Here is a 24,474-nt window from a genome sequence, read left to right on the forward strand (position 1 = left end):
CCTTAGGTAGTTACCCTCATCTGAACTTTATATTTATAGAAATGGATTTTCCCCAAGGACTGAGACATTTAAATACCATGAATATAACATATATCACTTATGAGACCCGCTTCTAACAATCTCTTATGAAGCAATTGCTTCCTGTCTCCTTCTGTGTAAATTTTGTATCTGTACATACAAAAGGCACTCAGTTACACCAGTACTTGATAAACAGGTTGTGCTTAGGCAGTTCCTATGATTTTAAGTATGAGATGCTATGACATTAATAACTGGGGACCACAAGTAGTGATAGAGCAGTGATCAATGGCTCCTTGTGTGTTGGTTTTAAATTAAAGATAGCAAATGCCAAAGTCATTATACTTTGAATACTTCTGTTTTCGCACAACCCAAGAGAACAATGAGAATGGCAGACACAGCATTTACTAAGTGGGTAACATATTCCAGGCCCCTCTTAGGTCCCTTTGGACCATCACAAAACTCCAGAAAGGTACATTTCATCTTTCAGTGTAAAATGTCATATATAACCTTGATCCTCTTAAAGCCTGTGGCTTTGAGCAAGATCATACTTAGCAGAGTGTTGAACTGCTGTTGATATTCACATGCCTGTAACATGGAATTTTTTATCTTCCTACAGCATCAGTTAAGGTATCTTTTATGCTATCTTCAAGTTAGGTTTATTTAACGCTAGCAAATACATGAACCGGTAACAAAAACCTAGTACATAATCAACTAAGCAAAATCCTAATAAACTACTAAACACATGCATACCAGTTCTAACAAGATGTGCTACAGGCACATCCATGAAACATTAGTAACCACAACATAAATAAGTAGAGGTCCTCTTGTTGGTTGGAATCTAACAGTTCCCATTATCATTGAGAGGAATAGTAAGACTAAGACCAGATATAAAATAGTAAATGCATTTAACCACACAGACTCCTTTTAAATTGCCAAGTCATTTTATTTGAAGATAACAACTTGGGAATTAGTGTGATTATTGATCATTTCTCCCAGTAAGTGCCAATGTGATTTTCTCCATTTTGTGAACTCTAGTTTTATTTACTTGGGTTCAAGGGATTATTTCTCAACACTTTCATCTCCCTCTTCAAGTTTATCTTTTACATAGAAAGTGGCACCCATAAATGCTGAAAGGGAAAGAAGGCAAAGGCGAAGAAGCAGCAGAGCTAATGCTCCGTTTAGACTCAGCCTTAGACTGGCTCGAATGCCTAGTTCTGTGTCAGGTGGAGGACCACTATCTACACTGCCACCTGGTCCTCTCTCAGTACAATTTGGTGGTTTCCAACCTCGCTGACAGTGACAATGTTTCTGGCTGTTGCACACCCCTCTGTAATTGCATTTCTTGACATCGCAGTCAAAACCCAGGTCTTGAAAAAAAGTACAGTTTTGGTCCTTACAGTATGCTCCTGGGCCACATGTTGCACCATCCACTACAAGCCCCATTTCTGGCACATCTGTCCCAAAGTGGGCATCATACCCAAAGCAGGTTTGTGGTGTAACATCATGTACTATTAATTGATGAAACGTAGTGTGCTCCCCACCACCAGGAATTTCCTTCACGCTGCTACAGTGCAGCATTCCACACTTAACATCATCACGTTCACATGGAACAGGTCTTCCTCCTCCTTTAGTCACCCTCACACCACAGTTTCCAAATCGGTCACCCCTGAGATTCAATACCTCGTAGCATGATGACGCAGCCGCTTTTATCTTAAAGCCAAAGAGGGCTTGACACTGTAAATCACGGTCACTACAGTTTCCCCTCATACAAACAGCTGATGGTGAACATGGGGTTCCATCCTGGATATAAGTGTCATCTGGACAATCATGTGTCTTCCCGTTACAGTATTCTGGTAGATCACAAATACCAAGAGTATCTCTGCAAATATATCCAGGATAAGCATATTTACAGTTTCTGCAGCAACCTCCATAGTCACAATCACTGCCAAGGCTGAGGACACAATTGGAATTGCAACATCGATCCCCACTACAGTCTTTCAAGGTGCCACAGTCACATTCTTCATTGGGATCTACCTTCTTGTCACCACATCGTCTTGATATATAAGGAAAATTGTTGTATGGTATATATGGAACACTCAAACAAGTATCCCACATATGTAACCGTCGGTGAATTTTCTCAAAAGTACAATTGCTCATCATATCTAGAAGACCAGGGTTAGGACTCATGAGACAGTGTTGTCTCCGAAAACACTGACAACCTGGAACATCATGATTACAACCCAATACATGACCCATCGCATGTGCTCCAATAGTTGCAGTTAAAAATAGGTGGTATCTTGCAGCAAATACATATGATGCTCCCCAATTGGGATTGCACACTCCATCAAAGCTGCTACTATAGGAGGCCCCACCAATCTTATGTCCTGTTATAAGCAATGAAGTATCATGAGGAATTTGATAAAACCATCCCCAATATTTCCATAAACCAAAATCAGTTACTGCTTTTGTAGCTGATTGAAATTCATACAAATTCATCCTATCCGCGCCATCCCATATGCATAAAACACGTATCAAAACCTGAAGTTGACCCTGGTAATAAATGCTATGAATTATGTTATTCAAAATCACTACATTCTCTGTTATACGTGTCATATTATTGTTCTGAACAACTAATGAGTTTGAAACTGTGTAGTGAACTTTCAAGGCTTTCCTGTGTGGCCACCACAAATACACAGTGCCTGCTCTAGGCATTTCAGAAATCATTGCCTCCTCATACTCTTGATTTGTATTTTTCTCTTCAGCCTCACATTTCTCATCCTCTGCTGCTGTTTTCTGTGTCACAAGCTGAGAAATCAGATGCTCAAATTTGGAAGAAGCCTCCAATGGTTTGATTTCGTAAGTGAAGTCGTCCAGCTGCAGCATGCCACGCAGACCCCCATGGCAGGTGTCCAGGGTGCCCATGGACCCAGGAACCCCTTCCAGGTAGCTAAAGTAGTAACAGTCTCGGGGGATATAAGGGTAGTTCTCCTGCATGGCACCTTGGTCGTTATCGGTGATAACAGGAAAATGTCTGGGCAGCAAGTTCTTCTTGACTCTCAAGTGAACCACATGTCTTTGGCCGCTGAAGCGAATCTTGTAGGAGAGCTGGCCTTGTCTCTCAATTCCACTCACTCTGTGGGACACCTTCCTGGGAATCACAATTTCAGAAGAAGTGAAGCGCCATCCTGGTGGGTCATGGGAACAGCAGGTTGGAGACAGGAAAAGCCAGAGCAGAGGCAGCCAGAGATCACCTCTCAGGTGGGCCTGGGTCCAGGCACGCCCCATGAGTGAGGAAGTGCGTGACCAAGGAAAGTGCACTGCGGTGGGAGGCAGGCAAGACTATCCCTGGAGCAGCAACTTTGAGACAGCAGGCTGGTCCTGAGGAGAGCAGAGGCAGACTGGAGGCTGGACAGCCCCAGAGAGGTGGGGGAGGGGGTGCAAGCTCTTACATAACAATGTGTCCTCATGAAGGGGAGGGGCTGTGCCAAGTGGTCCTAGGGGTCCTAACACAGGGGTGTTAGGGAAGATGAAACACAGCAGAAATGAGGGAAAACAGAGTGCATATCTGGGCTGAGTGGTTCCATGGTCCTTCGGAAAAGCCACAGGGGAAGAATCAGGGGGTTTGGTGCAAGTTTGAGACAGTGATTGACTTTTTGCCCTCAAACCAAAATGAGACAAGGCTTCAATTTGTAATGAAAATATGAAATGGAGAAGAGAGTGGAAGCTTCTTTTAGTCAGACTTTTGAGGAGAGAATCAAATTCTTTCATACTTTACAAACGTGGGATATGTTGAGGGTGATGAGTGGAACAGAACAATAGTGTCATGAGTAGAAATGTTAGGGTGGACAATAATAGTTCCTTATAAAGTTAAAATGATGCCTGCCCTGTGTCTTGGTGATTCTAGCCATAGGAAGTTACCACAATGATTCTATATACATATTCATAACAGCATTATGCTTGAATTTATTCCACAGACTGGGAACAAGCAAACAGTACTGGACAGATGGATGACACTCAAAGGGCCTATTCCCTCAGTGGGAAAATCCTCAGTAAATCTGATCAAGTTTTTGGTATGTGTACAATCATGGATGTATCTCATGGATAATATGATAACAGAAAGAAAGCAGACCAAAGAAGCTTTACATAGGACTTCCTTTGTACGATGTTCTGGAATAGTCCAAAATAATGTACGGGGAATAGAATTTTAATCAGTGCTTTCCTGATGTGAGGGAATGGAGGGATGGAGGGAACTTCCTGGAGTGATGGGAAACTTCTGAATCTTGATTGGAGTGTGTTCAAGATGAACGTTTCCCTCCAGAGTCCACATGTTGAAATCCGACCCCCCACCCCAGGTGATGGTATTAGCAGCTGGGGTCTTTAGGAGGTGATTGGTGCTTTTACAAAGAGGCCTCAGAGAGATCCTTCAACCCTTCTGCCCTCTGTGTTTACAGTGAGAGGGTGCCATCGATGAACCAGGAAAGGGTTCTCCAGACACTAAATTTGCTGGCGTCTTGATCTTGGTCTTACTAGCCTTCAGAACTATGAGAAATATTTTTATTAACCACCCAGCCTAAGGTATTTTATTGTATAGTATTCTCAACACCCTAAGACTGGATGGTACTTACAAGTCAAACCTCAACAAGCTGCATCATTAAATCTGAATATTTTATTGTATATGCTGAGTATACCTCAAAAAGTTGATTTACTTAAAAAGTTCTGACTTGAGCTTTTTTTAGTTCGTTACAGAATAATGAATCATAATCTGATCATCACTGTTTCATACATCTTTCTGCTTTCAAAAATCATTTCTGCATTGAATTGCCTGTAAATGAACTCAACTCAAACTAAGGAAGTTACCATGAGCAATTTATCTCGCCTGATTTCTCTTTTTGTGGATCATATCTTTAAGTTGGAACCAGTAATAAGGACATTAACATTTAGAAAAGAAGAATGTCCTATTGCATAAATGTGATGTATGCAACACTGAAGGATTTTTTAAAAATTAGTGCACTCTCTTGCCTGGAAAATCCCATTGGATGGAGGAGCCTGGTAGGCTTCAGTCCATGGGGTCGCTAAGAGTCGGATACGACTGAGTGACTTCACTTTCACTTTTCACTTTCATGCACTGGAGAAGGAAATGGCAACCCACTCCAGTGTTCTTGCCTGGAGAATCCCAGGGACGGGGGAGCCGGGTGGGCTGCCATGTATGGGGTCGCACAGAGTCGGACACGACTGAAGTGACTTAGCAGCAGCACCAGCAGCAGCAGGAATATTCAAAAAGATACAAGTATGCTTGAACTCAGCTTGAAGTCAATTCACCATGAAAAGAATAGGTAACTTCCTATTTTTTAACTGAAGTGTAATTGATTTATAATATCGTGCTGTTTTCAGGTGTACAACATAGTGATTCAGTATTTTTATGGATTATATTCATTGGAAGTTGCTACCCTTGAAATATCCAATGCCAGATGCCACTCCCTTCTGGCACCAAAGTTTCCACAGAAAAGTCCGCTGATGGCCGTTTGAATTAGTGTTTTCCTTTTCTTCTTCTATATACCCAGGTGTGGAGTTTCTGGATCATGTGGTGAATTTACTTTTAATTTTCTGGTAATCCTCCCTACTGTTTTCCATAGTGTACCGATTTACATTCCTAACAACAGTGCACAACGGTTCCCTTTCCTCTGTATCCTCACTAACACTTGTTGTTCCTGGTCTTTTTGATGATAGCTCTTCTGAGAGGTTCGTGAAGTCATATCTCATTGTAGTTTTGATTTAAATTTCCTTAGATTAGCGATGTTCAATACCTTTTCATCTGCATATTGGCCATTTGTGTGTCTTTCTTGGAAAAATGTCTATTCGGGTCTTCTGCCCATTTTCTAATTGGGTCATTTTGTTTTCTATTTGATGTTGAGTTATTATATACTTTGCATGATAATCCCTTATCCATCATTGCATCTCCAAATAATTTTTCCCACTCAGTAGACTGACTTTTAGTTTTGTGAATAGTTTACTGCGCTCTGCAAAAGCTTTTAAGTTTAATTAGGCCCCATTTACTTATTTGTGCTTTTGTTTCTTTTGCCTTAGGAGACAGATTCAAAAGAATACTGCTGTGATATATTTCAAGAAGCGTTATGCCCATGTTCTCTTCTAAGTGTTTCTGTTTCTGGTTTAGGTCTTTAGTCCATTTAGAGTTTATTTTTGTATACGGGATAAGGAAATGCTCTTGTTGGTGTACAGACAGAAAAGTCGCTCAGTCATGTCTGACTCTTTGAGACCCTGTGGACTATACAGTCCATGGAATTCTCCAGGCAAGAATACTGGAGTGGGTAGCCTTTCCCTTCTCCAAGGGGATCTTCCCAACCCAGGGATCGAACCCAGGTCTCCCGCATTGCACGCGGATTCTCTACCAACTGAGCTGTCAGGGAAGCCCATTGCCAAAGCCCTTGACAAAAGTTTTGCTCTGCATTACTCCTGGAGGCCTCAATCCTCAGGAAAGGGAGAAAGAGCCAATCATTTTCTCAAAAACATTCTCGAAAAACAAATCCAGGAAACTTCACAAGTTTGGGTAACCCTGTTATCTATTGCCCTCCTTAGCAGTAGAATAACTCCAAAGGATCCCTCGGTTTGAGTCCATATACATTCTTTCTAACATCAGACCTCCTTATGGACAGGGAAGCCCTAGGGCTACAGTAGTATGTAACCAAACTCTCAGTGTTCTAACAGGCCTTTAGGGAATTTGGCCCAGAAACCAACCCTCCTAGCCCTCACTCAGCCATACTATATCAACTTGGGGATAGAGTCCTTAACAGAACTTGGATGGACAGTTCTCCCAAGTCCCAGCTGGTTCCTATTTGAAAGGGACTTCTTCCAGTCTTCCTTTCCTCACCTACAGCCATCAAAGTTTCAAGAATCTCTAGCTGGATTCACCTCTTCAGGGGGGAGCCTTGGAAACTGCCCTCTGAAGACTCAAGCACTCCAGCATCCTACACCTCTGAACCACTTGAAGACCTTAAATTTCTCTTCAAAAGGACCAAAGATAAGTAACAATCGAACTCTTTAAAAAGATCCATGATCAACTGCCCATGTTGTGCTCCTGATATCGTGATTGTCCTTTCTTTCTTCCAGTCTCGTGCCCTCCTGTGGATGATCCTATCTCACACCTGTGGTACCTAACCTTGGTTGTCCGGTCTTCCAGAGGCCTGCACCAGGCATCATTCTTGACTAAATGCCCCTCAAACTCACTCTTGGGCTCCAGAATCACTGAGGATGGTGACTGCAGCCATGAAATTAAAAGACGCTTGCTTATTGGAAGAAAAGCTATGACAAACCTAGACAGTGTATCAAAAAGCAGAGGCATCACTTTGCCAACAAAAGTTTGTATAGTCAAAGCTATGGTTACTCCATCAGTCACGTACAGATGTGAGAGATGAAACATAAAGAAGGCTGAGTGCCGAACGCCTGATGCTTCTGAACTGTGGTGCTAGAGAAGACTCTTGAAGAGTCCCTTGTTCAGACCAGTCAGTTCTAAAGGAAGTCAACCCTGAATAGTCACTGGAAGGATGCTGAAGCTGAAGCTCCAGTACTTTGGCCACCTGACATGAAGAGCCGACTCACTGGAAAAGACCCTGATACTGGGGAAGATTGAGGGTAGGAGGAGAAAGGGGTGACAGAGGGTGAGATGAGATGGTTGGATGGCATCATTGGCTCAGTGGACGTGAGGTGAGTTTGAGCAAACTCTGGGAGATAGTGAAGGACAGGGAAGCCTGGTGTGCTGCAGTCCATGGGGTCCCAAAGAGTTGGACATGACTGAGCGACTGAACACCAACAAGCTCACTCTGACTCTCACCTTACCCTTCCTCTGTTCCACCACACCAGCTAAACCCTCCCAACATTCCTTAGACCCAGAGGAGTATTTATAGACCCTAGCTACTGCCCACAACCCATCCTTCTACTGGCTATGCATCTCTGGAACTAGCCTTCAGACAATATTACTCTGGCCAATAGGAACTCGGTCCAATGTCTTAGCTTACCCAGATGCATCATTTGATTCTAGGACCACAAGCTTTAAGTTAGATCACATAGAGTCTATCTTTCTTCAGGTCCTACAAGAATGCCTAAATTTTATTCCTGTCATTCTGTCAACCCCACAACCCAGAAGCATCCTAATGAACCTAACCGAGGCTTTCATATACCCCATCTCCTTTCAGGGCAGTCACCCATGGGGGTATTCTGTCGGTAACATCTCCAACCATGCAACCATACCTTCATCTTGACTTTTCCGCCAGTGAGTGAACAACATTGGAAGAGCACCAACCAAACTATCCAAGCAGCAGTTAAACACAAAAAAACAAGTCCTCCGAAATATCTCAGCTTTTTGGTCTTCAAAATACAGGTGCCAGACAAACCCCTCTTTAATCATAGATACTGACAATACTTTCATTTCTACAGGATGGGTCTCACTAAATATCTCTGGTCACTCCTCACTTCTTGCACAATTACTGGTCTAGGGACCAAAAAAACCCACTTTTTAAAATGCTATGCTGTTGCCAGCATCCACAGGGGCAAATTGGGAGCCTCTGATCCATGTGGAGTCCGGCTGGGAGTCCCAGTAGCCGGTAACGCCAACCCCCGAATTACACTCCACTCTGACTCATATGGAGCCAGCTTACCCCCATCTCAAGACCTCTTTTCCATGTGTGTGAGCTCAGCATACATGCGCCTGCCCCCACAGTGGAAAGGAAAATGTTCTTTGGGTTACATGCATGAAAATCTTTACCTGAAAATGTCTAATCATCTGAAGGCCTGATAGCCAGTTTTGTTTTGTTTTGTTTTGTTTTTTCTTTCCAGAGCACACTGCCTTATTTCTGATTTCCACTTTGAGCTCCTTTCAGGAGGTGCTGAAGGTTAGCAGCTGCAGTGGCTATGATTTAATTCTTTTAGAGGCAGACAGCACGTGCCAGATTCCAGTTGGCAGGGCCCCTTCATGGCCAAAAATTTGACCATGGTTGGGGGCGTTTTATGGCCGTTTTGTCCTGTGGTGCTGGGAATGCGCATCTGCTGGTTTGGCAGAGGTCCCGCTGATAGGCAGCTCAGAGTGCTGTTCCCGGAGGAGGCCATGGGAGCAGCACAAGTTCTGGCCCATACCTGTCTCACCAGTGATCTCTTAGGGCCCAAGAGGACGTTCCCTCCGCTGCTGCTTCCCATGTCTGCACTCACATTATTACAATCAGTGACCCCATGTTTATTGTTTAATCCCTGTGTTGTGCCCAACTCTTTTGTGACCCTTATAGACTGTAGCCCACCAGAGACCCCTCTGTCTATGGCGTTTCCCAGGTGGGAATATTGCAATGGATTGATATTTCCTTCTCGGGGAACTTCCCAACCAGGAATTGAACGCTTGTCTCTCGCACTGGCAGGCAGATTCTTTACTACTGAGCCATGTGTTTATATATATATATATATATATATATATATATATATATATATATATATATACACATATACATCATCATTTTATCAGAGGCTCAGTCACACACACTTGGTAGTGCAAGCAACAATTTTGCAAAACAGGCAGTAAAAAGAAGTGAGCTAGCAGTAGTAGTAAGGTAAGAAGTAATAATTTAAGAATTTTATTAGGTATAGTCCAGGATACCCTAGGTCATCTAACTTAGTCTGTTAAGTAACTATTCAGTTCAGTTCAGTTCAGTCACTCAGTCGTGTCCGACTCTGTGACCCCATGAATTGCAGCACACAAGGCCTCCCTGTCCATCACCATCTCTCAGAGTTCACTCAAACCCACGTCCATCGAGTCGGTGATGCCATCCAGCCATCTCATCCTCCATTGTCCCCTTTTTCTCCCGCCCCCAATCCCTCCCAGCATCAGAGTCTTTTGCAGTGAGTCAACTCTTTACATGAGGTGACCAAAGTACTGGAGTTTCAGCTTTAGCATCAGTCCTTCCAAAGAACACCCAGGGCTGATCTCCTTTAGGATGGACTGGTTGGATCTCCTTGCAGTCCAAGGGACTCTCAAGAGTCTTCTCCAACACCACAGTTCAAAAGCATCATTTCTTTGGCGTAAGTAACTATAGCCTGGTGTTAATCTCCTGGTTGTAAATCGTGAAGCATCTGCTTTTACCCGAAGGTTGATGATGAAGTTAGGCTTTAGGGAAAAAAACACAAAAAACCACAACTTAGAGTATCCCTTTAATAATTTAGTTAAATCTTGTTAACAGTATAACATAACAGCAAAGGACTGCCTGGGAAGTGAGTCTTAGTAGCACAGACCTTAATTAATAAAACTAGAATTTAATATTTAGTGAAACATAGTTGTTTTTAAAATTATGCTTTTTTATTAATCATAGCCGACTAGTTTGTTCTTAAAATAAGTTTGGTCCACTGACCATATAGGCTTTTTTTGTATTGACTCTGTCATAATTTTTCAGGAGTCTCGGACTAAATTCCCAAAGGCGTCTGAATGCCAAGAAGGTCATGCCAAAGGCCTGCCATCACATTTTTCTCTTTTATCGGTCCCCCAAATATTTTGAGATATCTGTATTTTTTTAGGAGATGGTCTTCTTATTTATTTGATGAGGTTGTTCAGAACCCAAGTGTCTCCAGTTTCTGGAGGGACAAGGCAGAGAGTAAAGGAAAATGTTTGAATTTTACCCATAGGTGTAAAATACCGAATTGTTTTAAACCATAAGTAACTTGAGGAGAAGAGCTTCTTTATATCTGAAAGAAAAAAAGAAACCCACAAAGTTTATAAGCCAGTAAAATGTCAGACAAAAGTCATGAAAGTTGCAACCATATTTAGCAGTTCATTTAATCCCCTGTAATTAATCTTTGTTCTGTCTATGGGGTCGCACAGAGTCAGACACGACTGAAGCGACTTAGCAGCTGCAGCAGCTGTTGCCCTTGCCTGATAATTGAGGATGATAGTCTAAAGAAGTTTGTAAAGTTTGTGTTAAGGCTTGTGTGATTGGTCCAGAGAAGTAGGTGCCTTGCTTACTGGAAACTATAGAAAGCATATCCCAAGTGGAAGACACATTGTTAAACATTTTTTCTGCGTCAGGGCATTTACCCTGTGCAGGCAAATTAAAAACAAACAAACAAAAAAAAACAAACAATGAGGTTCATCAGGGAGCTGGGAAAAGCCAAGCAGCTGTCTTAGATTTCCCATAGCCCTGACTGTTTGATTTACCCATTTTAAAATTCCTGACTTAGGAGTAGACTGTCACCATGTTTTAAAGACATCAATACAGCAAAAGTCTTAATTTTTGTAGAAGCAGAATGAACTTTATCCACATGTGCCATAGTCTTCATAGACCATTGTGAAATAATGCTTATTTACTTTACCAAAGTAACAAAAGATTTTAAAAGCAAATATAAATGGCTTAAAGGTAAGGAAATTCACATAGCCTGTTATCAAAAGCCACATTCCAAGAAAATTTTCTTCTCTTAGGAGAGTGAAAACCAAATTCCAGTCTGATACCAGGTTATATTCACTGTGATAACAATAGTTATTCACTTAGTCAAAGTAACAAAAGATTTCAAAGGCAGTCAACATCTTAAGAAAACTGTACCCTGCACCCAAATTTTCTTAAGCAACCACGAACTGTTCTTTATATTAGCACTCTGTAGTTGGTAAACATAAATCACCCAGAGCTCTTCATTTTATTTTCATTTTTTCCCCTTAAAAGTTTCTTCACGTAAAGTGACTTTCCCTGTTGACAAATTTGCAATAGATGTAAGAAGAATGTTATACTTACTGTTGATGATTCTTAAGACCTGTCCATATTAATTAGATTAACAAACATTAATAGCAGGTCTTAATTTAATATTGAATATTTCCCAGTTCATGTGAACGTAAAATTCATTCAGTTTAATTTCCCTGTATTTAGAATTGTTTGATTTGTAAGCACTTTTCTTTAGGCCCGTTAAATTAGAACTCATTTACAAAATAACCTCAGCAGTAGGATTCAAAGACAAAGACACACACTGAGACGTAGATTACTCCACACAGAAAGAGATCTCATAGTTTTCCACTTGAGATTTAAAATGTCTCTTTGCACTTGTATTTTCTTCCTTGGCTTGAAGTTCTACTAATCTGTCCAAGGCTGAAGTCTCAGGCAGTGTGGGCCGTGTATGTCAAGGATGTGATAACAGTTAACTTCAGGTTTTTCCCTAGGCATGTTTCTCAAGCCTGAAAGAAGCATTTTAACAAGCTAGCTTTCTCTAATTGCACATGCAAAAAGAACCGGTTTTGTAATTTCAAAAAGGTTTCATTTTGGCCAGTTTTCTCCAGAGTCTGAAGAATATTATGACCAGTCTTTTTCTTTCTGCATCATAGCCTCATAGCTAAAATTTAAATCAGAAAGTGCGGAAATTGGTTCAGATGACAGGTGCAGACTGACTGCTAAGATGTTGTCCCCGTAGGACTTGACCCTCTGGGGAGGTGGGGTCGTAGTCTGATCAGAAGAATCGGAAGGAGTAAGAAAACGTGCAGGAATGGGGGCAGCTTGGTTTCCCTTCCTTCCTCACCACATGCCCTGAGAGGTAGGAGAAGTTAGAAGGAGACTTTTTTAGAATGTTCAGAGAGTTTTTTCAGGCTTCTGATTACAGACACAGTAGGGGATGGGGAGATAAGGCAGCCACAGAAAGACGCATACAGCATGAGTCTTTCAGGTTTGGACTCTGACTTCCCGCCATGAAGGAGTTTAGTGTGCCAGTAAGAGGCCATTTTTCTTTGGCCTCTCAATTTGTGTTGGGGCTAGGAAAAGAAAATGAGCCTTTTCTTTTTGAGGTTTCCAGCATCAAATTTTTTTCCTGTTCTCCAGCAGCAGCAGAATGTAGCTGAGAGGTGAGTCTGAGGGAGTCTCCCTGCCTCTCCAAAACCCATTCTTAGCCTATATGCCCTAGAATGGGGGTGCTGAGAGTCACCAGCCATAGAAAGGAATCCCTTTTATCCCAGGGAGCCCTCCCTGAAACTGAGACACCACGTGACTAATGGCACAAATGGCCGATTATCCCAACAATCGTGTCAGACAGTGAGAGGTAGCTCCTGAGTGTGCAGCTAAGGCACAGACTGTGAGACAAGATACCATGCAACTCGGGCAGGAAAAGATAGGAGAGAAAGAGATTACCAGGACCAACCTGGTGCCTCACCCTTTGGCAATTCCCTGAAACATGGAGGCACTTTTTAGAATGACTCAGAGGTGATCCAGGGATCATTACATCAGTTTCAGAGGAGGGGTCTCTAGTGCCTGCAGGATCTTGTCATGCCCTGTCAGAGTTGCCTCACTCCTAGGCTCCTCCATCCTCCCAGCAGGACAGACACCAGTAGCCGCCCTTCCGTAAGGTACAGGCAGCTGGCTTTGGCAGTGTCCACACTGGGCAGTCTCCATCGATGTGCAAATTCCACCCAGATTTTGAAGGATGGAGATTATTGGAGCCAAGGGCCCATTACCTTGAGAAGCAGGGCTCCATAGAGAATACACATTAGGGCACTGCCCTGCAGAGCCATGAGGGCAGGCCACTTCAGAACCCCAGACTAGTAGAACCATTGCACATTATCTCAGGCACGGGCGTTCGGCTGTAGCCCATGAGCCTACAGTGTAGGCTACGCTCTGCAAAGTGATGGGGTAGGCCTCCAGGAGTTGTGGGTGTCCAACCCAGAACTGCCACGCCAGTGTGTCTGGAAGGCAAGAGCTCCACTCCAGTGGGTCAGGGAGTGGGACAAAATCCCCAGTGTGCCTGGAGGGAGGAAAGAACATGGAACCAAAAAGGATTAATTATTCTGTTGCTTTAAGATTTTAGACACATGTGGAAACCATCACTCCTTTCTTCCCTCCCGTTTCTCCCTTTTGGAATGGGAGTGTCTATCTTATGCCTGTCCCACCATTGTATTTTTGAAGCATATAATTTTGGTGACTTTTTACAAAAATTATTCAGGAAGTTCCCTGGTAGCCTAGTGGTTAGGATTCTAGGCTTTCACCGCTGTGACCCGGGTTCAATCCCTGATCAGGGAAATGAGATCCTACAAGCCACGCTGAGTGGCCGAGAAAAAATTATTCAGGAATATCCACATATAGTTGAAAGATAAAGATTGAGGCTTTGACAGAAGGTAGTTTGAATTTATCTGGGCCATTATGTGACTGATGTCATCTTTTAATCATCTTTTCTTCCTATTCCCGTCAGGATCTCCTAATGTCCAGTGTAGCATCTCACTTATTTTTGAGTGATATAAAGTTCTGGAGACTTATAAGTCTGAGATAAGGATGCCATCATGTTTCGGGTTCTGACACGCGCTGTCTTCAGGGTTGCCGGCTGCCGAATCCTCCTTGTATCTCTGCTTGGCTTAAAGAGATGTGTGTGTGTGTCCCATAATTTATTGCACCTTGAAGATCCTACAGTGTAGACTCCTCTCACAGGGAAGTGTCTTTCAGAGAACCATTATCTGTATGACTTGTTCATTTCCATTAACAGTGGAATCTTCCTCTTGGATTTCTCATTCTTGACTTCCCATGTGTACATATGGTAAAACACTGTACGTGGTGATGTGATGTGAGGGCTAGACACCCGAGGGCAGCATAACACGTTGAGGCTGCCCTTGTTAAAACACTGCAGGAAGCATGCTGCGGGAGAAGACCCCAAGGCCATAACATGACGCACCCCCATCAGATTTCCAAACTGGCAGTGACTCAGGCACATACCCACTACAGTCATGGGAAGTCACCCACAGTTTTTAAAAATATTTTCTTTTCCACTTCCAAGGTAATCAAGGGAGGAAAAAGAGAAGTTACTATGTTATCAGAGAGTGGAAGGTATTTTGTTGAATAATATAAAGCATTTACAGTTTGGCACTGTGTCACCTTATATATGACAGGATGTTGTAATGAGACATATTGAATATGCCAATAAAACTGTTGTGATTATAGCCTCTTTCTCCTAATAGACCCCCACATTTTTTCCAAATAAAAACTAACAGTATTTGAATATTGATATTTTTATTCCCATTTTGCCAAAAAGGAAAAATAGAACACAAATAATCTACCTGGTCAGAAAAAATGTTTATAACCAAAAAAAAAAAAAAATCACAAAAGAAAACAATAAGTCTTTATTCACCAAGAGCTGCTGCTGCTGCTAAGTTGCTTCAGTCGTGTCCGACTCATAGATGGCAGCCCACCAGGCTCCCCTGTCCCTGGGATTCTCAAGGCAAGAACACTGGAGTGGTTTGCCATTTCCTTCTTCAGTGCATGAAAGTGAAAAGTGAAAGTGAAGTCGTTCAGTCATGTCCAACCCTCAGCGACTCTTAGCAACTCCATGGACTGTAGCCCACCAGGCTCCTCCATCCATGGGATTTTCCAGGCAAGAGTACTGGAGTTGGGTGCCATTGCCTTGTCTGTCACCAAGAATTGTTGACTGCTAAACTCACTTAAGTTGGATATGTCAGTGGGATTTTACCAATAAAGTAATTCCTACAGTTACAGAATATTAAAAACATACAAAAGTGCCGTTTTTATATACAGCGTAACTGAAATATAGTTTAACCAATGGTTTACAAGGTAGTCAAATACCACAACAGCAAACCATGGAAGGAGTCATAAATTATGTATTTTCTACATGTCTGAAAAGCTTTCAGCTGGGACCAATCTTGTGTTTTTATCTTTGAAGGATGACTGCTGTAAAATGACGATATTCATTAGCCTGCCCTCTAAAAGGCAATAAGCTTAATTTATAGAATGAACAAATGGACAAATTTTCTATTGTTCTTAAAGTACAATACAATTCCTTTGTTTAAGTGGACGGTATAGGAAGTGAAAACCCATTGTGTGGATCTGCCTCTTCAGGGATGAGGGTACTGAGGCCCAGAGAAGGGCAGTAACTTGGTCAACTCAGCAAGGTCTCTGATTCCCAGTTCAGAGAGTCCAGGGCCTCTGGGATGGTCCTTTCCCCCTGAGTCATAACATTGTAACAGACTTGCTCTGGATGAGTATGTGATGAGTATGTAGAAGTTTGGAACTCTTGGATCCTATCTATACCTCAGGTCATTTTCTCTTCTTTTCCGGGAGATAAGGGTCACTTGTGTTGAATGGCTTTCCAGGGGATTGATCTCCGTACAGCAACTCTGAGATGCGCTCTTTGCACCTTCACCAAAAATCTCCCTGCACTGTCCATCATGGCTGTTGCAGCTCTTCTGATAGCAAAAGGCACTGTCACTACAGGGAATCCCGTCCTGCACATGGACATCTTCTGGGCACTGATGAGATGTCCCATTGTACCATTCCGGAAGGTCACATTCATTGATCTGAGGTCTACAGAGCTCCCCTGATGGCATGAACTTGCAGTCTTTGCCACAAAGCCCAAAAGCACAAGCAGCCCCAGGTCTTAGAGTGCAGTTCAACAGACAACAGGGATCTTGTTCACACTGCTTTATTGATCCACAGTCACACTTCTCTTCTTCAATCACACCATTCCCACAGTGCTTCAGCATGAAGACTGCCCCTGGAATTGGCAGATTGTGCAGACATGATCCCTGGTTTAAAGTGGTCTTTGTAAATTCTGCATAGCTACAATTTGTGAATCTCTCTGCTGGCAACCTGATAGCATTCATGATGCAAACACTTTGTCCACACAGAATTCTTCATCATGCTGCATACCCAGTTCAGTTCAGTTCAGTTCAGTCACTCAGTCGTGTTGGACTCTTTGCGACCCCATGAATCGCAGCACGCCAGGCCTCCCTGTCCATCACGAACTCCCGGGGTTCACTCAAACTCAGTCCGTCGAGTCGGTGATGCCATCCAGCCATCTCATCCTCTGTCATCCCCTTCTCCTCCTGCCCCCAACCCCTCCCAGCATCAGAGTCTTTTCCAATGAGTCAACTCTTCCCATGAGGTGGCCAAAGTATTGGAGTTTCAGCTTTAGCATCATTCCTTCCAAAGAACACCCTGGACTGATCTCCTTTAGAATGGACTGGTTGGATCTCCTTGCAGTCCAAGGGACTCTGAAGAGTCTTCTCCAACACCACAGTTCAAAAGCACTGGAAAAACCATAGCCTAACTCATGAGCTACAGTGAGAGCACACCAGCGGTCTCCTCTGAAATTATTAACTCTACAGTTGAGAAAAGGACAACATAATCCTGCCACATATGCTATAGCAAGGACACTAAGAAGTGAACCCTTAACGAAAATATGTACAGCATCATACTGTAGCCGGGAAAGACTGCTTTGTTTTCTCTGTCTTTGTTAGTAATTTGTGTCATATCTCTCTGTTTTTAGTGTGGAAAGTTTATAAGTTTTACTGATATTTTCAAAGAACCAGCTTTGGTTTCACTGATTTTTCTCTATTTTCAGTTTCATTATTTTCTGCTTTAATTTCTTCTCTTCTGCCCACTTTGGGTTAAATTAGGTAGCAGATTAGTACAGACCTTCTTTCTAATATATGCAGTCAGTGTTATAAATTTTTGTAAATACTAAATACTGCTTTCACTGCACCCCATTAATTTTGAAAAGCTGTGGGATTTCCATCTTTGGGATTTGTTATGTTTCAGAATGTGTTCTACTTGGTAAATGTTACATGTGAGTTTTGGAAGAATGTATTCTGTTGTTGAATGAAATATTTTATAAATGTCAGTTATATCCAGTTGATTGATGGAGTTGAGTTCATCTATATCCTTCCTTACTAATTTTCTGCTTGCTGGGTCTGTTGTTGTTGTTCACTTGCCCAGTCCTGTCTGACTCTTTGTGACCCCATGGACTGCAGCATGCCAGGCCTCCCTGTCCCTCACCATCTCCCCAAATTTGCCCAAGTTCATATTCATTGCCTTGGTGATACCATCCAGCCAGCTCATCCTCTGACACCTCAGTCTTTCCCAGAATCAGGGACTTTTTCAATGAATCATCTGTTCACATCAGATGACCAAAATACTGGAGCTTCAGCTTCAGCATCAGTCCTTCCTGGTTTGATTTCTTTGCTGTCCTAGGGACTTTCCGGAGTCTTCTCCAGCATCACAGTTCGAAGGTATCAATTCTTTGGTGTTCTGCCTTCTTTATGGTCCAGCTCTCACAACCATATGTGACCACTGGGAAGACCACAGCCTTGACTATACGGACCTTTGTTGGAAGAGTGATGTCTCTGCTTTTCAACACACTGTCTAGATTTGTCATCGCTTTTCTGTCAAGAAGCAATTGTCTTCTGATTTCACGGATGCAGTCACTGTCTGCAGTGATTTTGGAGCCCAAGAAGAGGAAATCTGCCACTGCTTCTACCTTTTCTCCTTTAATCTGCCATGCAGTAATGGGGAGAGATGCCATGATCTTAATTTTTTTAAATATTTAATCTTAAGCCGGCTCTTTCATTCTCCTGCTTCACCCTCATCAAGAGGGTCTTTTGCTGGGTTTACCAATCACTAATAGAGAGTTGACATCTCCAAACATAATAATGCATTTGTCAGTTTCTTCTTGCAGGTTTATCATTTTTTTCATCTAAGTATTTTGCTGCCCTGTTATTAGGGACATACACATTAAGGATTGTCATGCCTTTTGGAGAACTGACCACTTTATCATTATTTAGTGCTCCTTTGTATACCTGATCATTTTCCCTGCTCTGAGTTCTGCTTTGTTTGAAATTCATATAGCTATTCCAGCATAGTTTTGATTAGTGTTAGCTTAGTATCATTCTTCATCCTTTTACTCTTTATCAGTGTCTTAAAGTATGTTTCTTGTAGACAACATATAGCTGAGTCTTGTATTTTATATACTCTGATAGCTTCTTTCTTTTAAAATGTATATTCACATTTAAAGTGATTATTGATACATTTGGTTAATATCTACCATATTTATGTTTTCTGTTTATTGCTCTTGTTCTGTTTTGCCTTTTGTGGTTTTAATTCTGAAAAATTTTCTCATTCAAATGAAACCTACAAAACTTAGTTCCCTTGAGCCATTTTCCATCCCCTTTACAGTATAATTGTGTTAAATATTTCTTCTCTGTATATTGAGAACTACATTAGACAATATTATATTTGCTTTAGCTACTAAATATAATTTATAAAATTCAAGAGGAAAAAGAAAGTCCATTGTATTTACCCATATTTTAACTCTTCCATCATCCTTCTTCCTTCCTGATATTAAAAGATGTCTTGTTTTATAATTTCTGTTCTATTTCAAAAATTTTATTTAGCCATTGTTTCAGGCAGGTCTGCTAGTGACAGATTCTCTTAATTTTCCTTCATCTGAGTATGTCTTGGTTTCCTTAGCATTCCTGATGAGTAATTTCAGTGGATATAAAATTCTGTATTGATATTTTAATTCTTGTGAAATATTTTGCTATTTCCTTCTGGCCTATGCGGTTTCTAACAAGAAATCTGCTATTTTTCAAATTGTTTCCCCCCTGGGAAGTAAGATTAGGCAATATAAAGTTTCTCTCAAAGTACTTTCAAGATTTTTTCTTTGTCTTTTAGTTTTCACAATATGATTATGATGTGTCCCGGCATGTTCCTTGGGTATATCCTGTTTGTGATTCTGAGCTTCTCAAATCTGTAGGCTATGACTTTTGCCAACTTTTAGAAATCTTCAGTCATTATTTGAGTACTTGGAATCCCTGCCCTATTCTCTCCTTCTGCAACTTGGATAACATGAATCTTTTGTTATAGTCCTAGAGGTTACACATTTTTTTCCACTTTATTTTTTCCTCTCTGCTTTTCAGATTTAGTAGTAATTCTTTCTCTGTGTTCAGTTTCACTACTTATTTCCTCTGTTATTTTCCAGCCCATCCATTGACTTTGTGCCTTCAGATTTTGTATTTTTCAGTTATAAATTTCCATTATTTTCTTTTTAAAAATATCCTACACTTCTTTGGTAGGACTTTATTTTCCTGAAATTTTCTACTTTTTCCAATTGTTTTGATCATCCTTGTCATTGTTCATTGGAACATTTTTATGTTGGCTACTTTAAAATTCTTACCAGGTAATACCAACATCTGCATCATCTCAGAGTTGGCATCTGTTGATCGTCTTTTCTCCTTCAAGTTGAAACTTCTATACTTCTTTATATGACAGGTGAATTCTCATTGTATTCTGAACATTTTGGCTGTTATATTTTGAGGCTTTATATCTTCTATAAATACCAGGACCCCTCTGACAGTGCACTAGCAGAAGAAGAGAAGTATTTCATTGTTATTGCTATGATGATACATGCTCAGGTCTCCATTCTGTTTCTGTTGATGTGCTGAGGAGAAGGGGAACCTCATATTGTTAAAAGTATGGAGCACATTAATTTCCCCTCTTGGTCTCTGCTGACAGCACCCAGACTGGGAAATTTAAGACTTCCACTGCCCAAGTGGCCTCCAGAAGCACTGTAATATAAGAGTCTTATTACTACATGGTGAGAATGAAAGTCCCAGAAGTCTATTTGACCTTCCCTGACATCACCCCAATGAGGGGCAGTGGCTAAGGCACGTCATGAGCTGGGTGAGACTGGATATCTAATCTCCTCACCTGGCCTTTGCTTATGAGGATTCATGTGGGACTACAACTTTTCCCATTACATTTGGCTGGAGTAGGATGGTTATTTTCTATTAATGGAAGGTTTCTGTCTTTCCAGGCTGCTCGTGTCTTGTTTCTTTGGCTAGAGAGAACAGACTTGCTTGGGCCTTTGGTTAGTTTGTGTCTATTGCAGTCTAGCACTAACAGCCTTTTCCACACTACAATGAGGGCAGAAAAAACTAGAAAGAAATCATCACCATGCTGTTCTTGGGTTCCAGCGTTACTAGCTGGTCCATCATCTTTGCTCCACCTTTCTGAACCTTCTTATGTATGTTTTATATGTAAAGTACAGTGCTTTAACCAGCACTGAGCATAAGCAATAGGGAGACAAGTGTTTATTCTACCTTTTCTGGAACCAGAAGTCCTTAATACTATTTTAAAATGCATTACTCCCTGTTAAAGCAAGCAAGACCAAGTCAAAACTGCTTTGGGAGATCTGAATTCTTTCTCACCTCTCAATCTCCTGGGATATTTTCTATTTGAAGCAGGTGCTCTAGTCTTCTTTCCTGAGTTGAATTTCTTTGCTCTGCTTACAGGTCCTACTTGTTTTTTACTAAAACATGATTGACTGTCTATAGTTTCCTACTTTCTTATCTCTTGGTTATATTTTCTTCATTGTTAATTACCTCATGCATAGGAGCAGACTTAATCCACTGAGTTTAGCTGTAGACAAACTCTTTTTTTTAATCTTCCCTTCCTAAGAAGGGGATATCTCCAGTTCTGTGTGGTTGAATGAAACAGTTTTATGAAAAGAAACATCTCAAACAGATTTCTGCGGAAATCAGCACGGCTAGAAAGAACTTTTCCTGAGAGTAAACAGAAGGGGACTGTCACTAAAAATGCTTCTAATTGATAATTATTTCATAGAGCTCTGAATCCAGTTAAATTGGGAGGTGACAAGACTCATTTAGCCAATAATCCTCTTAAAATAGGATCTACCCAGATTTAGTATTTTATTGACTCAGTTTTTTCTATGCAATATTTATAGAGTTGAAATCATTTTAGAGATGATCTATTTTGCCAAATTTTATACTCTAAATTATCTACCAAATCATTTTGAATGTGTTTTTTTATCAAAATATTACAGTTTAATAGGAGATGCAACTTTTAAAACTTGTATACAAAACAAAATAGCAAAGTTATAAATTATATAATTTAAAAATATGTTTAATATGGTAATTATAAGGAGAATTATAGAATATCAATGTTGTCTATATTATTTAGAAAATATGTAATATCTTGACCTACAATGTTAGTATAATTTAACCCAACAGTGAAAAGTGATTAGACAGTCTGGCCAATACAATAGCATGGGTAAAACGATGAAGCAGAAATGAATCTACACAAATTGGAGGTGAAGAGGCTATCTAATTTCAATTATAGTGAAGTCAGACATAAATTTGTATAGAAATGGTGGGGCCAGAGCAAGACATTCTTGAGAGCCAGTTGTTTCTGGAGAAGTGAAAGATCCTTGTTGCTAAGCAGCTAAATCTAGAATTTTGTCACCTGAGAGACAAGAGCGGCAAAGCTTATGTTTCTCTTTGTTATGTGAGGTCTCAACTACCTATCTTGGTTCACTGATAAGTCTGGTACAAATTATCTTGAAGAAAAAAAGCATGGAACTACTGTTATTTCTGTTGGTAAGTCATTTATCAAGTTTGCCTCTAAGCATAATTTGGTAATCAGAATAGTATGTCGAATAATGTAAAGATTCTTAACTTTGGGTGTTTTTCCTTTTAAAAGATGCGAGAGACTTTAGCATGAGAAAGTGGGGCTATGTTGCAGCTAGGGTTTGCCTAAGACTGAGGGGGTTGCTGTGATGTGGGACTTTCAGTTTATAAACAATATAGTACTGGGCAAAGCAAGATAAGTTGATTACCCAAGTTGCTAGTAAAGAACAGGAAAATAGGAAAAAGTAAAGTTGAGAGTAGGAAAAATTTATAGACTCGGTGCTTTAGTAGATAGGAGATATGATCTGGAATAGAAGATAAGGGCTAATACCTGAATCTCAGGCAGGATCACTCTTCCAATATGACTGGAATATGGAGTAGGGTAGAGAAGTAAAAGAAATGGGCATGCATTCATATAGGTTTGTAACAGTGAAAATCCTAAAAATCATTTTGTCTTTGAATTTGGCATCAGTATGAATTTTTTTTTTCACTCTGTTCTGGACTAAGAAATTCATTTTGTATTATGAACCAGTGGCCACACATATAAAAATACCCACAAAATTTGTGCATCATTCGCGTATGAATTGCTAAGGAACTTCTAGGCATGTCCTCTGATACTTTAACTCAATTTTCTAAAAGATAAAAACTTCATGTCAAGAACCATTTAATTGACTTCATGACTCTAATGAATCAGTGACAGAGTGTATTCAAGCATAATAGAGTAAGAGAAGTGATGGGTAGGTAAAGGTTTTCAGAAATTTGAAATAGCTGTGGGGAAAAATTAAGAGATGATAAAAATACATGGAGGAGGGCTATTGTCTACTCCAAGTTTCCAATAATTATAGAGAATATGGATTTTTAATGGCACCACTTCACAGTATTAAACATTTAGAATGATGTTTGTTATGCACCGAGCCCGTATCTCCAAACCAACCGAGAGAGTGAACAAGTCCACCTTGGTAATGCAAAGGCAAGAAGGGAGTTTTTATTTCTAGCGTGCTAGGGCTCAAGCCTCATTCGACGCAGCGGAATCAGACGAGAGCCCCAAACAAAGCAGTATGGCAGTTTATATACAGTCAGCTCTTTGTCTCAGTTACAGGGTACTTGGCGATACCTGATTGGACAGGCAGAATGAGCTCATGCAACGCCTTCCTTATGCTATCGCATATAGAAATCTTTCCTTATTTGGTTAAGGAATGTTCTTCAAGAAAACAGGAAACATGACTCAGGTCCCCGGCGCTGTTATGCACCTCATTGAGCCGACCACCCTGCCTAACATTCCCCCCTGTTCTTAGATCATACAGAGGAATCCTCCTCTGGGTCCTGAGATACTGTTTGATATTGCTGCTGAAGCACGAAGAGCTGTACTGTATTAATGCGCTCTTTTACAAAGGCTACAAGTCTATTGATAATACAAGGGCCAAACATAAGCATTGTTAGAAGGATTATCAGGGGTCCTAGCAGGGTAGAGATTAAAGTAGTCAGCCAGGGGGATTGTTGAAACCAGGACTCAAACCATCCCTGTTGAGCCTCACGCTCTCGTTTACGCTGGGCTAGCCCCTCTCTCACTTTGGCCATGGATTCCCTAACTATTCCAGTATGGTCTGCATAAAAACAACAGTCTTCTCCTAGGGCGGCACAAAGTCCCCCCTGTTACAGAAATAGAAGATCTAGCCCTCTTCTATTTTGCAAAACTACTTCAGACAGGGAAGTTAAAGATTACTCTAAATGACTAATAGACCGTTCTATACGAGTGATCATATACTGATCTATACGAGTCTTCATCTATGGCTGCTCTTAAAGAGTTAAATCCTTGACTTTGCATGGACAAAGCTGTTATTCCAGTTCCGGCCCCGGCTATTCCCAGACCGAACATAGTTGCTATGGTTATGGCAGTAATGGGCTCTCTCTTAACTTTATAAGCTCTTTCTTGTTGATTAAGAGTCAATTTGTGGGCCCAATAATCATATACAGCTTCTTCTGGTCAATACAGTATCTTTGGTATCACAGCCACCATAACACAAAATTCTTTTTTAGGATCAAAAATGGAGCTATGTACACAGGGAGTCAACCCAGTGTGAGAGCACACCCACCATCCTCCCATCTGTGGAACTGACCACCTGGCTACAGGCAGACTCATGAGTTCAACAGTAAGGGCACACACTGAGGATCTGTCTGGCGGCACTTTGCCCATACATAGTCCCTTTCCCCACACTTCTCTCATTGTAAGGCCTACTTTTCGT

At 41.2% G+C, this 24,474-nt stretch overlaps 1 protein-coding gene and 1 long non-coding RNA gene across 2 annotated transcripts; one reads left to right on the top strand and one right to left on the bottom strand.

Moving 5' to 3' along the window:
- Window positions 1-1,077: 1,077 nt before the first annotated feature.
- On the bottom strand, window positions 1,078-3,303 carry LOC128054835 (disintegrin and metalloproteinase domain-containing protein 20-like). The gene has a single exon (XM_052647383.1). The coding sequence runs from the start codon at window positions 3,301-3,303 to the stop codon at window positions 1,078-1,080; it is 2,226 nt and encodes a 741-aa protein (XP_052503343.1).
- Window positions 3,304-4,046: 743 nt separating this feature from the next.
- Window positions 4,047-6,155, top strand: LOC128053728 (uncharacterized). Its single transcript, XR_008199962.1, has 3 exons — window positions 4,047-4,088; window positions 5,580-5,625; window positions 6,103-6,155. It is a non-coding gene; the product is annotated as an uncharacterized LOC128053728 (long non-coding RNA).
- Window positions 6,156-24,474: the final 18,319 nt, after the last annotated feature.

Source organism: Budorcas taxicolor, chromosome 10, assembly GCF_023091745.1.
Source record: "Budorcas taxicolor isolate Tak-1 chromosome 10, Takin1.1, whole genome shotgun sequence".
NCBI lineage: Eukaryota > Metazoa > Chordata > Mammalia > Artiodactyla > Bovidae > Budorcas > Budorcas taxicolor.